This window comes from Typha angustifolia, chromosome 13, assembly GCF_048772165.1.
Source record: "Typha angustifolia cultivar Huaian chromosome 13, ASM4877216v1, whole genome shotgun sequence".
NCBI lineage: Eukaryota > Viridiplantae > Streptophyta > Magnoliopsida > Poales > Typhaceae > Typha > Typha angustifolia.
Genome location: NC_133251.1, coordinates 4,779,049 through 4,796,260, shown reverse-complemented (window position 1 = coordinate 4,796,260; position 17,212 = coordinate 4,779,049). Strand labels below are relative to the sequence as shown.

The window sequence follows — 17,212 nt, the reverse complement described above, 5'->3', positions numbered from 1 at the left end:
TCCATGGTAAGCAAATAAATGGGGAGGTGAGTGTTGTTTTATTATTGTATCAAATTACTCGTCCATTCATGCCTCTAATATTATAAACCTAATTCCAAACATATCCAGACTTTGGGATTTGGCATGCGTGACTGGCCGGAATATTTCTCCATTGAAAAGCTAATATTACTTGGTTAATTTAGCTCCCATGGTTGTCTCACTGAGTCATGGGTCTGATTCCTTCTACAAGCATTATAATTGATATTTAATATATGTGCATAATTTAAACTCGTTGCAATCAGTCCTATATATAAAGAATGGCAAATACAAGAGGCTTGATAGTGAGAAATACATTGAATTTGTTCTTCTCCCAGTCAAACATAAGAAATCACTAGTAATTTAGGAATGCATTCCAGAAGAGACTCAAACAAATCATATGAATGCTTGATCGTAGTAAGGTAATACAGTGAATCTTTTCTCGTCTTAATCAAGCATATGATATCAGTGACAATTTAAGAGTGCATTCCAGCAGAGGTTTAAAACAAATCATATGAATTAGTTATAAGATAAGCGAAGATCTGATACCATCTACATTTATGTACCTAAGAAGGTGAAGTGGAAGTACAACTCATTAGATGAGAGATCACCCCATAGTGAGGCATTACAATAATATGTGCTAGGGTATAAAATCTAGAAGAATAATTTTGTAGTTCTTGACCAAAGTATGTACATCCAACTCTGAACAAGATACTTAGTAGCCACCCAAAAGATGCAACTGTATATCTTACCTTCAAATACTTTGCTATCTTGCCTATTTATGAGCAAAACAGTCGGCAGCTTTCACGCTTTCTTACATGATTGCAAAATTCTCAAACAATGTTCTGCAAAGGGGATGACTGCCTGAGCTCATGAGCTGCCTGAAAACAATCTGCAGCTTGACGAATTGATCCTTCCATTTTTGAGATGATTCCAAGATTTAACCAAGCATCATGATTTGTGGGCTCCAATCGGAGGGCATTCATCAATAAACTTCTAGCAATGGACAATGATTTTCCACCTAGAATTCTTAGAACTGCTGCCATGGAAACCATGCTTGGCACATAGTCAGGTTCGATTGACAATGAGAATGAGAAGGCTATTAGTGCCTCTTGATGCAATGATTGAGCTTCCAATATCAAACCTGCAGATATCAGTTATGTAAGAGGGTTTTCAAGAATTATATAATATTAAGCAAGAGGAGATGCGCTAATTCGCAAAATTAATAGTAGAAAAGAGTATCGAGACCACTCTAATCTTCAACAACCTGCTATTAGGATCTTTATGATGAGACTTAATCATTGAATGAACACAGTGTATCATTCTAATTCCGCTTAATACCTTGATAGAGGTTCATGATGCAGTTTTACACGATTTTTATAGTTGCACCAGCATTACATATTGAAAATTTCTCCTCTAACACCAAATATTAATCTCAATGTCTCATATAATAACTCATCCTACATGCTATCATCAAGAACAAATGTTTGCATACAAATGGAGAAAGGAGATAAATTAAAAAGAGAAATAAAAAGAGTTCATCAATCAATAATATTTCTCCAAAATAGTGTAATCTAAAAAGCTTCATCAATGTCAAACTCTCCATAGATATTTACCTGTCACATGCCAACTCTTTTGCGAGAAAAAATTAATAGACTTGGCCTTCTCCAAGCAGATATTTGAATCAGCCCATGATCTATGCTTCATGTAAATAGTTGCCAACTCCAACCATACTTCCATCTCTAGATTTCTGCCTTCTTTAACCTGCTATAAACAACTATGTTCAAGCTACAGAGATCAAGAAGCACAGAAACATTAACTCATTTTGTCATTATAACTACAAGAAGGGCAACCACACCTCATGAGGAGTCCATGTGTGAAGTTCCTTCTGAGCGTGAACCATGGCAAGCAAAATTCTGTAGGTATCTATCGCACTCTTGGATTGTCCCTGAGAAAAAATAAGTTGTGCTTTTAACCGTAGAAAGTCCAACTGTTCTGCATTTGCAGTCTCATCCATTGCAAGATCCACTATTGATTCAGCCTCTTTAAAGTTCTGCTCGGCAGATACAACAAGAGCTAATAGCTTCCATGCATTTACTGAACTTCCAGCTACCATGCCCAGATAAGTGGTTACATTCTCTACAGCTGCAATAAGATTTCTTTGAATTGCATTCTCCCTCCCAAGGCTATATATCACCTCAGGATTATATTTTTCAATTGTAGCAGCATATTGCAGCGACCTCAACGCATCATTTTGTAATCTTTGCCTTTCCAAATCAGAGATGCAAGATCTGGCACAATATCCATAACAGACACCAAGCAAGTGGCTGGCTATACCAACAACATGATTTTCTTTATTATCAACAGATTCTATTACTTTCAATGCAAATTTTGTCCCTTCAAATGCATTCCTTGGATTTCGGCAACATAACTTGGCTCCCAACAAGAGTGATGGAAGATGGGGTTTGTGCTTCTGCTCTGATTGACCCACAGCTTTCCGCAAAATGTTAATTGCATCATCATCCATACCTGCAGCACTATAACAAAGTGACAGAATATACCATCTCTCAACTCTGCTATAGATACCTGGCAAAATCTGTTCAACATGACTTGCCAAGACTTTACCTTGACCAGATAATGAGAGTGCAAACATTAGATGGTTCATAATATCAGGATCCCAATTTATCTCCTCAAGTGCTACCTTTCTCATGAGAATAAGAAATAGTAGAATTGCTTCCTCTATGTTACTTGCAGGAATAGAGAAGCCCAGTTGCCGATATTGAGGAGGCAGAGCAACTTCAATGCCACTATACAATAAATTCACTGCTAAGTCCTTCTGTAAGGTGGCACATCTTTTAGAATCTAAGTTCCATGGTTTTACAAGAGCTCTGCGATATGCAGCAATAGCCTCCTCAAGAAAACCAGCCTGCATCCAAATCCTTGGAAGCAATTCTAGAGCTTTATGGAACATCTCCATCAGCTTACACTCATTTCCAATACCCTCAGGTACACCAAGAGGCCATGCAGATTCAACAATATCTACAATAGTCTGACACTCCATCGCGGCATCTATCATGTAGAAATACCAGTCAATGATGTACCAAGATAAGTATGTAAGCAAGCTCTTCAAGTGGCAGCATCACTTCAGAATGTGTTAAATTGCACAGGAAGGAAGCAAAAAAACAAAAGAATAGTAAAGCATCGAGTATGTAAAAACTTGACTTTCACCTTCCTAAAGGCTGTTAGTTGGGTTTGTTTGTTCCAAAACATAAATAAGTGCATATAAGTCATTACATAACAAAGTTAGAACATAAGATTGCTGTTGGATCTCAGTTAAGATTACGAAAACTCATTTTCTTGTTTATGTACCAGTGATGTCATAGAACAATCTCAATAATACAATAGGGTTAGATTTGTTCAATATATATGTATGTATTTTATATATGTGGCAGGGGTTTTATCTGGAAGATGGTGTAGAATATTAAAAACTTGAGGAGTTGTTAGATTTAGGTGATATAAAGGTTAATGCCATTAGTAAAAATGTCAAAATGGAATATTATATTGAAGGACTGTAGAATAGTGTAGTCTGCAGTTGAATTACTATCTTGCAGATTCAACCAAGTAATTTTATGTTAAACAGAATTTTGCAGTTAGATCAATGGTCTTGACTGGAATGAAATAGTTTAAATGGTTTGAGATGGTTCTGTAGATTACAGAAGTTCTAACATATGAACAAAGAAATTGTAAAGTCTGGAGTTAGTAACAGATCAAGTGTGGGATATTAGAAAGTATTCAGGGCCAACTATATCAATAATAGAATCAGAATGTGTGATGTCAACAAATTAACTACAAGAATTGGTCTAGGATGGATTAAGCATAGATAGCTTGCAGTGGAAATGATACATGAGTGGTTGTTGATTTTTAGTGATTCTTATATACCTAGGAAATCAAAAGATACAGATTAAAGATGCAGGAAAACTCAGAGAAGCAGAAGAAGACAGTATTAAGAACAGTATAACCACCAAAATCACCAAAAATATTTTTCTAAGTTCTGACAGGTTGTATTCTAGTTGGCTAAAAGAATCCTTCTCCATGTTCCCTACGCAATGTCAAGTCTTTTATTAAATTAATATTGTGCCATTTCTCACTAATTCAGTTCAAATCGTTCTTTAGTCTTCTCCCTAGTGTAACACCTCGCATTTTGCTCCAGTCACTCCTCGTTATTTCCCTCTTAGGTGTCTTGTTGACAAATCTAGATTATCTTGAAAAATCAATTCCAATTGATTCCATTCATCTCCATATTGTTGCAAAACTTGGACACTGGTAGTTGCTAAATTTGAATATCTTGGTTGTTAAATGAGCTGTTCTGCTGGTCTGAGCAGTACCTAAGGTTAGAGTTATGAGTTTCACTGAATTAAGAAGCCCAGAAAGGTAACACATAATCAGCATTCAAGTAAAATATGATTTCACTGCTCACATATATCCAAGTCTAAAAGAACAAAAGTGCAAAATGCAAGTGGAATCATTCTTATTAATGTAAAATCAATGTTTAATTACCTTTAGCTCGACCAAGTCCCTCCAAGGACTTTGATTTTAGCAATATTGCTTCTAGAAGCAGGCTAACTGAATGCATCGACATAGCATTTATCGGCAAGTTTTCTCCTTTTGAACGAGTCTTTCTAGACCTAGATCTTTCAGCAATAGCTCTTATCATCCTAGGCCTCAATACTCGTACATCAATAGCCTGAAACACTTGCAATGCTGCATCAAAATTTCCTCTCTGATACTCCAGTCGACCTAGCAATGCCCGGGCCTCCTGCCAATAAATAATACACAACCAAATCAAAGCTAGCAAAAGCACATAGAAATAGAATGAATTCCCAAAGGTAGAAGATAATAAAAGAAAATAACCTCATAATTCAATGAAAGAGTCTCCTTTAAAGCTGATTCAACATCATCCACTTGACTATCATCAAATTTTGAATCCCAATCCCCTGTTCTTGAAGACAGGCCATTTAAAGAGAAATCCCTCGTAGCAAGTGATTCCGGTGATGGGGGCATCTCTTCAAATTGGAACTGTTCTCCACTGCAAGTGCACAACATTCTTACAAGGATATTTACCACAACGTAGATTAGCTCATTCAGTGATCATCTGGAGTGATCCCTCTCATCCTTGATAAACTTATCTGCCGACATTGCCGCTGAGACATACTAAAGAACATCAGCTCTATCTTATCCTTTTCCAGAGTTTCAGAAATCCGTTTGAATATCCCTGTAATTGATCACAGGACTGGAGCCATTACCAACTCAGAGCAACCTGATCAGAAAAGGTGGACTTCAATAACTGCAAATAGATACATCGAAATTAACGAGCAAAGCATCTGAATGCAAACAATCATATGCCCACAAAGTCTCAACAGTTCGAAAATGAAGACTTCGTCCCAAAGGATTAAAATTTTGATAGCAAAAATGATCACTAAAACCCGAGATCCAGAATAGGAAAACATCCTAAAATTAAATCCACGAGGAACAAACCAAGCACAGTAGCAACACTCTGTTCTTTCCCCTTTTACCAATAATTGAACTCCACTTGTCAATAACCATCAAACAGCCAATAAAACGAAAAAGAACCTATACAAACCCCTTCTAATACCAATTTCTTATCAAAACCATCTACAGCAAAAGAGTAGCTAAAAAAAAAACCTCAACTCGACGAAAACTAGAGCAGAAAAGATCGAATATCCCGAAGCACCCACTTACAGAACCTGCAGGAAATTTCCAACAAACGAGCGAGCGGTCGTATCACGAAAGGCCACAGACGCAATACATCAAACAGTTGAGCGGCACCAGAGTACACCCAAGCGCCAGACCGAACCAGGCTGGAAGGGTCACCAATGCCAATGACTTCGTACACACTCGAAAGCAATCAAACAAAGCAATTCCCCAGACAATGCGGGAGCAAAGAGAGCAAAAAAAGGACAAGATAATGACACGAGGAACACATAGCACCAAAACATCCGAGACCACCCGACCTCGCCCCCACCCCCAAAAAAAGAACACTTTAGCAGAGAGGGATCTCTAGATTTCCTCTACTCCAAGTAGGAATCATCGTCCATGCAAAGTGCCATCTGGGTAGTTCTTCAAATGCAATAATAAATTCCTCTCTCCCCGTATCATCTTTCAAAGAAGTAATTTTTTCTTCTTCTTCTTCTTCTTCTTCTTCTTCTTTTTTACATTTTAATCCCTGTGTAGTATGATTATTACGACTTTGGATTCCCGGAGTAATTAAAAAACTGGTGGCATGTGATGCTTCGGTTTTGCTTTTGACCGGAGTTATAGGCCCTTTGGCGCCTAATGTACTAGAGGGGGAGCGGATCACGTGCAGCATGGATCGGAGGAATCTGATACGGTTGGTAGGAATTCTGTGAGCCAACTGTAGGACTGCCAAGTGGTGTGCAGGCGTAGCAGGTTCCTGCATTTGAGGGGTGTAAAGGATCAGATTAAGGACCTAACCCCCGTGATTCCGAATTCAAATGGCAATAGATGCTAGATTTGACGTTGTTGGGTGACTACACGGAGTGTGTGATTCTGTGTACAGTTGACTAAAATTACTCCCCTCCTTATTTTTAGGATTTTTTTTTTTAAATACTAAAATGGGTCTGCATAAAATATTACTTATTTAAAATAGTCTATTAGCAAATGGGTGTTTATATAAATCCAACAGTTTAACGATTTACATATAAAAAATACTCAATGTTTAACGGATATAATAAGTACACTACTTAGGAACCGCTAAAATTATTCATCGAGTTTTGTCGATGATATATACCTTTGTTAATAAATTTGATTGGACATGTTTTGTTGCTAAATAGTTATGATGATTTATGTGTTCGTATCAGCTGAACATTATAATGGTTTATATATGAAGAGTACTCAATATTTAACGGATAGAGTAAATACACTACGTAGGAATCACTAAAATTGTTCATCGGGTTTTATTGTTGATATGTATCTTTTGTAACGGGACATGTTTTATTGTTAAACAGTTGTGACGATTTTTATGTTCGTATAAGCCGAACAGTTTAATGGTTTACATATGAAGACACACTATATAAGAACCGCTAAAATTGTTCATCGGATTTTGCCGCTGAATTGTACATTTTGTAATAAATTTGATGGAACATATTTTATTACTAAACAGTTATCACAATTCTGTGTTCGTATAAACTGAACGATTTATATATAAAAAGTATACTTCGTAGAAAGATAGAATCTTCTTGTTCTTCGGGTTTCACTATACACCATTTGTAATAAGTTTGATGAATAGATTGAAACACCTTCTTATTTTTGTGAGATGATATATTAGTTCAAGTTAAGAGATTGGAAGTTTAAAATCTATACGAGAATGAATTAAGCTAAATACACTGAAGTTGGCTCAGACTGATCCAATTATCTAAACCTAATTATCAAAGGAGAAGAAGGGTAGACTGTGTTGTTCAGTCTATACTACAAACTACAAAGAAACAGATTATAGATAAATCAAATCTAAAATTCAAAAAGTAAATAAGCTTTGGCAATCAAAGTTTAAACTTATTATTATCTAACTAAATATCGATAGTGAGTTGGTGGCATGTGTAATTCAAACTTTGGTGGGTCCAATCCACGAGGATGATGTGAGTGAATGTCAGACACTCCAGTGGGAGATCCAAAGCCACATCCTCCTTTATATTCTGCTCAGGACTTCCTTACGGTAAGAGTACTGGCAGCCCTTCATTGGTTTCAAAATAGCACAGCCTTTATTAGTGTAAAGAGGAAAAAAAAAACTTTAATTAATACCGTGCGAAAGGTTATAAGATCGACTCCAATCCTAAATAAAGGAGCTTGACAGTGTGACAACTTAAAACAGGTCTCGATGACATTATAGTTCAGAGCAATTGTTCGATAACTTATATAACTTAAAACTTAGACTATGTAATTTACTATATTAATTAAAATTTAATATATGAAGAGAGTTGATTATTTATCCAATCTATATCTACCATTCAAGCTCATGTATGACTAAAAAAATCAAAAAAAATCTGTCATATATTTTTTAGTTCGAAGCAATTGTTTAATAATGTGCATAATTTAAAATCTAGACTATGCAATTTACTACGTTAGCTAAAACTTAATATATAGAGAGAGATATCATTTATCCGATCTATGTCTACCATTCAAGCTCGTGAATGATTAAAAAAAATCTAGAAAAGTTCTTAAAAAAATAAATAAATCTGCCATATATTCTTACCATTTTATCTACCAAGTTCTCTTTTCACCAGCCTAACCTCCACATTATTATTATTGGCCTAGAGAATTGATGAATTATTTAGCTATTTCACTTTTAAATTAAAAAAGAAAACGCTAAACAATTTAACGTTTTACTAAAATAGAAAAGTACTTTATATTGTTCAGCTAAATACTCTGTACGTGAACCACTTAGCTATTCAGTATCTTTATTTTTGGCGAGTTGTAACATAAGAGCCGGTCAAAACAGATCTATGTTGATAATAACTTTGATGAGTAGATCAAAATAATAAATAGTTTTCTTTATAGAGCTCCAGTTTGGTCATCAACTCACCAAAAGAAAGGACCATATATTTCAAATAGGTATGCAAATTTCCACAACAAGCTTTATGCAATTTCAGACCACAATTTGCACAAATTCGAATTATATTTTATCTAATATGTGTATGTGTGTGTGTGTGTGTATATATATAATGGTAAACCAGAGTATCAGTAATAACATTACATAGAGCTCCACAGTAGCAATTAAATATTTCAAAACTCCCTTCATATACTTGTATGTCATAGCAGACTCTGCAAAGCTATCTATTTAGCTGAGCTAACTCAATGAAGGCATTCACAACATCTCTTCTTCTGATTGCACTACTACACTTTCAGACTGACTTGAGAAAAATGAAGCAAGTAAATTTACACACATGAATAGTGCATTTGATATTTACAATTTATCTTTAGATAGATTACACAACCAAATTTAACAGAGTAATTTGCACATTTTTTAAAGGACATTTTCACACCTTTGGCAAGCACAATTGACAAACATATATACCTCCACAATTTGCACACTATTTCCACAAGTTGAACTACACAATATCAGAGTATTCAGGATATTTGCTTTTGCATTCAACAAGTGTACATAGAACACACAAACTTCTTGTGGTTTGCACAACTTCAGATATGCACAAAACATGTCACTTCTCAGACTATATAACAAATTGCAAATATAAATAGGGATCAGTTTGCTACTTTGGTTCATTGCCAACTGCAGCAGATAGATGTTTATGGAAGTGAATATATGACTAATGGATGATCAAGTACTTCTATTAACTACATCAAATTGAAGTCTTCAGTATCATTTGATTAAAGAAGTGTTGATGTAAAACATTCTGTAGGATATAACCCTCAGCAACATCTAGATAAGAAGTTGAAATCAAGGACCAAGTGGCACAAGAATACTTAGGTTAAGATGTACTTGGATAAGCTCTTACATCCTTTTATCATCGACCAGTTATCATGTACATGCAGATAAACTTGCACTGTAAGTAGAACAATCATCAAGATCATTGATCACCAACAAATAGAAGTGCTGGGAGAGGTCAAGTCAGTAAAATCCACATGCCAACTCTGCAAGATAGAGTCTACTGTGACTGCTACTAACAGTCAACAAGCAAGCATCTTAATGAAAAATGGAATTACATATCTATGAGATGTCAGAATCTTCAAAAAATTCCAGCAGACAGTAAAATGGCCAAAATTTCCACCAAAATCGAGCAGTCTTCCACAGTATTTTTTTTAAAAAAATCAACAGATATTTGTATATGGAACAACTTTATTGCCGATTAACTTCTCAACCAAACTGAAATATTCAAGTTCAACCTCTATTGGTGTGTGGTCAAGGCTTGAGAGCAAGGGCCAAACCAAACTTCGGAGACCTATCCAAGGCCTTGGTGTCAAATTCACCAGAGATGGTGAGAATAGATTTGGGCTTAATCTCATGTTGAAGAAGAGCTGCAAGCTTCCCAGAGTCATTAAGCCTCGTCTTCACAGTTGTTTGCGGATCAACTGCGTATAAACCACCAACTGTAAAGGTGTTCTCCTTAGTTGAGAACTTTCTAATTATCTCTGCCACTGCAGACGTCTTCTGCTTCTCATCAAAATGATACACATATGAGGCTCTGAGAGTGTCTCCTTTATCCGCCCTATTGGAAATCATTATATAGGTAAGACTCTCTTAAGGTTTCTTTTTTTCCTGCTAAGTATAGGATAACAGACAACTTACAGAATGATAGAAGCATTATAATCTGGATTGGTCAGCCCAATTCCAGCACTATACTTAGTAAAACTTCCCAAGGCTGTGTCAAAACCTGCTTCTGCACCAAAAACAATGCCATGGGCACCGAGAGTCGCAGAAAGATCAACAACAGGGGATGGCTTCAGGCCCACTAGTGAGGCAAAACTTCCATGGTCATGAAAATATTGCACCTCTATCTGGCAAAAGGAAACATGTTTATATATCTCACGATCAGAAGTTTCATGATTACAAATTGAGACACAAAAGTGTTGATACCTTTCCAGAGTTGTAATCAGGCAGCTTGAGAGAAGCAATAGTTTTCGTAGATGGCAGAATCTCTGTTATGGTGAGAGTAGTGGAGATCTGACATATCGTAACACAATAACCTGTTAAGACTATCTAGAAGCCTACTTCAAAAGAAGTAGGACAGAACCAACGATCAAAAAACATACATTTGAATCCGTATCAACTTTGACATCAACAAGGGTGTTCTTGTACTTGTATTGTGAACAAATGTCAAGAGAATAAAGTCCCCCTTTCTTCAAGGCAGCAGAAGTGAGGCCCTGAAATAAATCAAGCATATATTCTTGTCACTTCCCCTTTGATATCCATGTGATGAAAACATGCTGAATCTGCTAGCTTAAAAATTGTAGCAAAAAAACTCCTAAACAAGTATATCTACTAAAACCAAATGTAGAGCCTCAGCTAATAAGGTAAATATTGCACCTTTTTCTTTATTAGTGATACTCATGGGCTATTTCCAAAAAATTGGCACTCAGTCAATCCCTAATATCTGGTTAAATGTATGAATTGTCGTGCCTATTAGCATGGTTGGCACTGGTCAATAAGTATTGTGCCAATAATTCAGCACCCATATGGAGATAGCATCTCGATACTCTCTCATGGCCAAATTGGCTACCCATGCTGATGCGTGTTGCTAGAACCTAGTCATATATCACTTTAAACAAATCTAATTTGAGATCTTTTTCAATCTCTTCTGATACCTCTTTTCACTGTGGTGCTTGATTTATATAGGTTACACTTCAAATTTTAGAAATCAAAGGAAAATTTTTATTTTCCAAAAGTTATTAGCCCCAACTTAGAAGATTCAAGAAAATTTGAGAAAAATAATGAGATTAGAATCTAATTACATATGTACACTAATTTTTAGAGTTGAAGGACTTTATATTAGCCCTAAAACCTATTTTAAGGCCCTAGAATGATTTAAAGATTATTCTTTTGATATGTCAAGCCTATTCGGTGTGTCAAAAGCGCACTAGCTCGCCATGACATATGCCAAGGATACGTACCATGCCGAGCCAAGGTCGACAGACCTTGTGCCTTTAGCACAACAGTCCTTTGTTAAATGTATTGGAACGAGTAGGCAAGACTCCAGATAAAAAGCATGAATAATGTGATGCTATTGTCATTATCTTATAGTGCACACAAGTGGTTAAGTTGAACAAAAGAGTAAGTTCAGAGTTTAACTTCACTATATCCATAGTAATTCCATAAGCACAAATTGCATAATCATTAAATTGAATACTTCTCGTTTTGCACCAAAAGACGAATTTCTCCAATTAATTCAATTTACTTATATTTACTAAACTTATACAAATATGAAGCATCAAATAACTGCCACTTTACACTACCCTAATCGTTTTGACATTAGCAAGAAATTATAAATCAGTATGTCATGCAATATAAATAATCAAATATAACTGCCATGCATATTTAGGAGACAGACATCCTAATATCAGTAACGAGTTTGCACAGATAATCACACTCTGTAAACTCAGATAATTTAGGTACGTGTTTACAATCAAATAAAGCTAAAGAAAAGTTGAATGAGATTTTAGGGCCAAAGAAAGATGAGAGAAAAAAGTTTTATACTGGCAGAATATCCATGAGAAGTTTATCAAGAAAAATGATGAATATACAACTCACAAGAATTGTGGTTTTCAGATATGCTATTACATTTTCAAATCAACATGTGGAAGGTGGAATGTTTTAATTAAGCAGGAAAAGAAACTCCAAAGGGACTAACTAACTTACATGGTATATCTAGACAATTGTACAACTGTCATTACGGTTTCTGGAAGGATATACTAACATGGTGTCGAGGGGAATGCATGACATGGATTTCAGTAGCAAAATATTACATAAGTCAAATATTTGTCATTAGATTCCATTGAAACATCTAATACAAAACTAAAGAATAGAAAAAATTATGGAAATGTATTGGATACATATTTCTTATTGGATTTCATATTTCACGAAAGAATCAAGGGAATGTACAATTCCAGAGGTTATGGCAGAATCAGTGTCTCATTAAACTTTCAGTTATAACACTTAACCCCCTTGCATACTGACATAACTGCAACTGGGTGACAGATGTTACTTTTAAATTTTTACAAAAAGGCAAAGTTACCATTCCTATTAGCTTGGTTTTTTTTTTGTTTGTAGAAGTACACAACCGTAAAACTTCTTTCACCCTTAGTCACCCTCATTTGTAAATATCGTCATTGCTAGCATATCAAATTACATAGAACAAAGACAACAATTAAAACTTTGACAAGTTTTGGCGGGACTTATTATCATGGTTATCTTTCGGATGGAAATGAGTTCAGGGCGTATCACAAAGTGCACGGAAAGACAGTCAACAACCTCCACCAAGGTCAGAAAACAAGAAATATAGGAAAGAAGATTGTACATCAGGCTATCAAAACAATCCAAATTAAGCTTTGTTTGAGCTCAATTCCATAGTAAGCTACATCAAGCTCAGTTAGAATTAAACACACTAAAGCTTTAGTTTGCACTAATATGATTGAAATTTATCTAAAGCAAACCATGACAAAACCTTGAGACTCGGCTCAAAGGCTCACAACATACACTGATACACATATGCACACACAACTCACCACACAGACTAATAACCCTACATGATGATCAAGAAAGAGAGAAAGATAAAATTAAACTACATTTTCACATTGATACACATATGCACACACAACTCACCACACAGACTAATAACCCTACATGATGATCAAGAAAGAGAGAAAGATAAAATTAAACTACATTTTCACATTCTCAATCCTTCATAAATTTTAAGGCTACTTTCTGCACACTTCAATAAATCAAAGCGATGGTTCAAGCTTCATTGCTACTTTAATTCAAACTTGAACTGGTACTTAAGCCCATTAAAGAAAAATAAAATGAAGAAACATACATATATTCAATCTTGAGATCAAGATTAAGGCAAGTGTTTCAAAACCAATTTGACTTGGATTGAATGACCAAACTTGAATATAGAACCTAGCCTCAGAGCAAGTTTGATCAGACCGAAGCTTGGTGAAGCTGAATCCAGCTGCACCTCCGTTACTTTGCCATAGAAAGTAAATGAATAAACAGCCATATAGGAACACAACGCTCAAGATCAAACAGCAACATACATACTTTCAAAGAAAGAGCATGTATTACCAAATTCAAGTATATTTCATTTGCAAAAACATAACGTGCTGAACCAAACTTCATGATTGGGACAAAATGTTGACTACAAAAAAAAAAAAATGTTCCAATAAAGTTGCTACAAACCAAAAATAGAACCAATAGCGACAGTATTGCAGAGGGCTTCACAAGTTGAAGAAAGCACCCATACATACTATATAATCAAAGCCAAAACCCAGTAAAATGAGATCTGATCACTCATCCAACCGCACTCCCGCCCCACCCCAAACATCTGTCGATCTAAAAACAGAACCATCCCACTCAATTACAAGAAGTACATCAATCAAAATCTCTACAACACAGCAGAAGTAAACAAAAGATCCAGGCTTACCAATCCGGAGGCACTCGAGGTCGAGACGGTTAATTTCTGGTCATAGCTATAGTCCTTTGTGAGCAGATCTAGATCACAAACAACAACAAAACGAAAAAAATCAGAAAAAAGAAGAAGAAGAAGAAGAAGAGAGGATAAAAATCACAAAAAAGAGGGGGAAACGAGCTAAGACTAGGGTAATCGAACCTACCTTTGGCCTTCTTCCCAATGTCGGAGAAGAGCCCCGGTCCCTTCATGCTTGTAGAGAGAGCGCGAGAGCGAGAGAGAGAGGAGATGGAATTAGGGATTTGAAACGAGGGACGAGAGAGAGAGAGAGAGGAACGAATGCCTCGTGAAAGGGGTGGTAGGATTCCAGGGGAGGGGGGAAGAATCCAATTTTTCTACAAAATATTTGCGACCGTTGGATTGGAATCAGGGTGTAATGTGCCACCGTGGACGGCTAGATCTGCGATGCGACCACCTTAGAATTTAATTACAGGGTTATGTTTGGTAATCAAGATTAGAAGGAAGCTATTAAGCAGAGGCTATTGGTCACATTTTGACATAGAGAAGAATAAGATAATTTTAAAGACAAGGATTGTATTTGTAGCCCTTGCAATGGGACATGCGAGTTGAATTTAAGAAATCCTATATATATAAAATATAAAATTGGGCATTTAATTTTATTATGGTTGATGAATTTTAAGTAACTATAGATGAAAATGATCTTAATACCATTAAATGTTTTCTAATTTAAAGATGAAAATAAATCGATACCTAAATTTTTTAAGTCTAATGAATATAAGGATTAAATTATTAACATCGATGGATGATAGTAGATGATAAAGGTAGAGTTTTTGGATCAATTTCTTTAAATTTAAAATATTACCTACCCCTGAGGACAAATATCCCTCTCTAAGAGTAGTCTTTCTCTCACAACATATTTAAAAGTTCATTAAGAGATTCACATAATAAAAATAATTTCTACATTTTGCACATATGGTATGTACAAGCAATCACACACTCCAACATCATTTCTTTTTTTATTAATGCTTGAACAAGTGAAACAATTTGGCTTTTTAAAAGGCAGAGAGAGAAGATCAAAGGCTGGTGAGGGCTGCAGGGTTCAATGAGGGAGATCAAAGGCCAAGTAAAACTTCCAGCCATCAATCCAACAGTAAGAACACTAATAAAATCTCTTCAATAATTAGCTTTTACAATGCCAAAAGGGATCCAATTTTTACAATATGATCATCTTCATTCTTGAGAGTTGGACTCGTATTGGCTTCATTAAATATATCATGCTTTCATTTCTTTACCTGAACACCACCATTTTATTTTTGATACCAGATAATAACTTTCATTCATTCCAAGTCAAAGCTACAGTTCAGACCGAAAGGTGAATCAGCCCATTCTTCACTAATACATTCTTTGTTTAGCAAGACTGGCTAGAGTATGGGCCTTTATGCTATTTAGCCCTACTCGTAAAGCACACCCGACACAAAGGGTGATAGGAAATCCACCTAGTGAACAATTGGCCATATAGACCAATGTAAATTATCCAAGTTGATCTTCTTCCACTGTACCGGTTAGCAAACCGATCCCTTCCTCTCATGCCTCTACTACCCAAATGCTCCGAACGAACTCTACTTCTTTGAACAAACCCTTCATTTCACCTACCATTCCTTTCATCTTCTTTTTTTACAGTCTCTCAGGTCTATCTCATCCACGAGAATAGTAGGCATCCCTTTCATCCCTTCTTGCAGCACTTGGTATAGTTGCTCATGTTTGGACAATTCAATCATGATTTAGTCTCAACAAAATAATCACAGGTAAAAATAATAACTCATGCATTGAACAAGAAGTGAAACCTGAAAGTAAAATCTAAGTCCATTATCGTTTATATTAGTACCTCCTTTTGCAAGATCAATCTCCACCTCTTGAGTAGCAAGAGATTTCTCAGCTGGAACATCTTGTAGCTACATATTATGCTTCTGAAACTGACCATATGTGTTATTAATTTCTAGATAATGATTGCTGAAGAATTTTCTCTCCATTTCAGGTTTTTCATCTCTACTTTCTCCCCTGGAACTACAGATAAGAGAATCAATAAAAGGTAATCAATGTTACATGTTATATAGCCCAGCCAATAAGGTAATCGATTTGAAACTTTACATGCTGGTGTTCTGCTACACATGTAATGAAGCTTTATATGACAGACATGCCTTCAAATCCATATGCCAGTCAGGAAAAAAAATTGTGCTAAACACTAAAAGTTCATAATATTACATGGTAGGGTTTGAATTGTTATCTGGAGATTTGATATCATTACATGTGACATGAACTTACCATTGTCATAGAACATGAACTTACATCTAGGCTAGTATATTGTATTAAATAAATAGTTATTTTCTTCTCTATAATAATCAGTAAACAATCATTCTAATATATCCATGATTAGTTTCAACAAAATGTTTGACCATATATAATAAAAGAGAAAATTCTAAGATAATAAAAGAGGCATCAACAATCATTTGGTTGTTAGAAACTTTGGCATCCTTCAAATTGATAGATAGCAATTCATCATCAGGGACTCAAAAGTGTTATTGGTAAGTGATCATATCACTAACCTAAAATTAATTCAACATTCATCAGAAAAGGAAAAAATTGACCTCACTTGAAGCAACAAATTGAAGTCTCTCTCTATCCGTGGGCATATTTTTCTAATATCTCAACAATGAGACATTTTAATAGCATACCTAATTGTCAATCAAACTACCAAAAACTTCATGAGAATATAAATCTGAGACAAGGCTACAACTTTTATTACTTAGAGAATTGATTGAAAGTCCATATGCGATTATAGATAAAAGAGAGAGACGAAGAGTTAGAGATTAGTACCTCGACTGCTACTTGGATCTCGAATGGAGGCATTTGCCATGAGAATTGTGGCTCACTCTTCGAGACGTCGCTTCCTATTCCCTCTCCTTCGTAAGCACAAGGAGGAACTCGTTAGGGTTCTGTCATAA

General features: G+C 35.6%; 2 protein-coding genes and 1 long non-coding RNA gene across 8 annotated transcripts; all 3 read right to left on the bottom strand.

The window, feature by feature from the left end:
* Positions 1-451: 451 nt before the first annotated feature.
* Positions 452-6,300, bottom strand: LOC140774582 (protein NPGR1). Of its 6 annotated transcripts, none has more exons than XM_073117630.1 (6): positions 5,719-6,300; positions 4,927-5,332; positions 4,573-4,831; positions 1,874-3,084; positions 1,632-1,779; positions 452-1,159 (listed from the first exon to the last, which is right to left on the bottom strand). In XM_073117630.1, exons 2-6 carry the CDS (start codon positions 5,116-5,118, stop codon positions 849-851), a joined length of 2,121 nt encoding a protein of 706 aa, XP_072973731.1. In that variant the 5' UTR covers positions 5,119-5,332; positions 5,719-6,300; the 3' UTR covers positions 452-848. The 6 variants fall into 6 exon arrangements, with proteins under 6 accessions (XP_072973731.1, XP_072973732.1, XP_072973728.1 ...); XM_073117631.1 differs by having other exon boundaries at positions 5,772-6,300; XM_073117627.1 differs by having other exon boundaries at positions 5,776-6,300.
* Positions 6,301-9,707: 3,407 nt separating this feature from the next.
* LOC140774444 (mitochondrial outer membrane protein porin 5-like) lies at positions 9,708-14,562 on the bottom strand. The gene is made up of 6 exons (XM_073117449.1): positions 14,395-14,562; positions 14,205-14,272; positions 10,819-10,929; positions 10,643-10,729; positions 10,355-10,563; positions 9,708-10,274 (listed from the first exon to the last, which is right to left on the bottom strand). Exons 1-6 carry the CDS (start codon positions 14,438-14,440, stop codon positions 9,968-9,970), a joined length of 828 nt encoding a protein of 275 aa, XP_072973550.1. The 5' UTR covers positions 14,441-14,562; the 3' UTR covers positions 9,708-9,967.
* Positions 14,563-15,515: 953 nt separating this feature from the next.
* On the bottom strand, positions 15,516-17,212 carry LOC140774445 (uncharacterized). Its single transcript, XR_012106596.1, has 2 exons — positions 17,085-17,212; positions 15,516-16,274 (listed from the first exon to the last, which is right to left on the bottom strand). It is a non-coding gene; the product is annotated as an uncharacterized lncRNA (long non-coding RNA).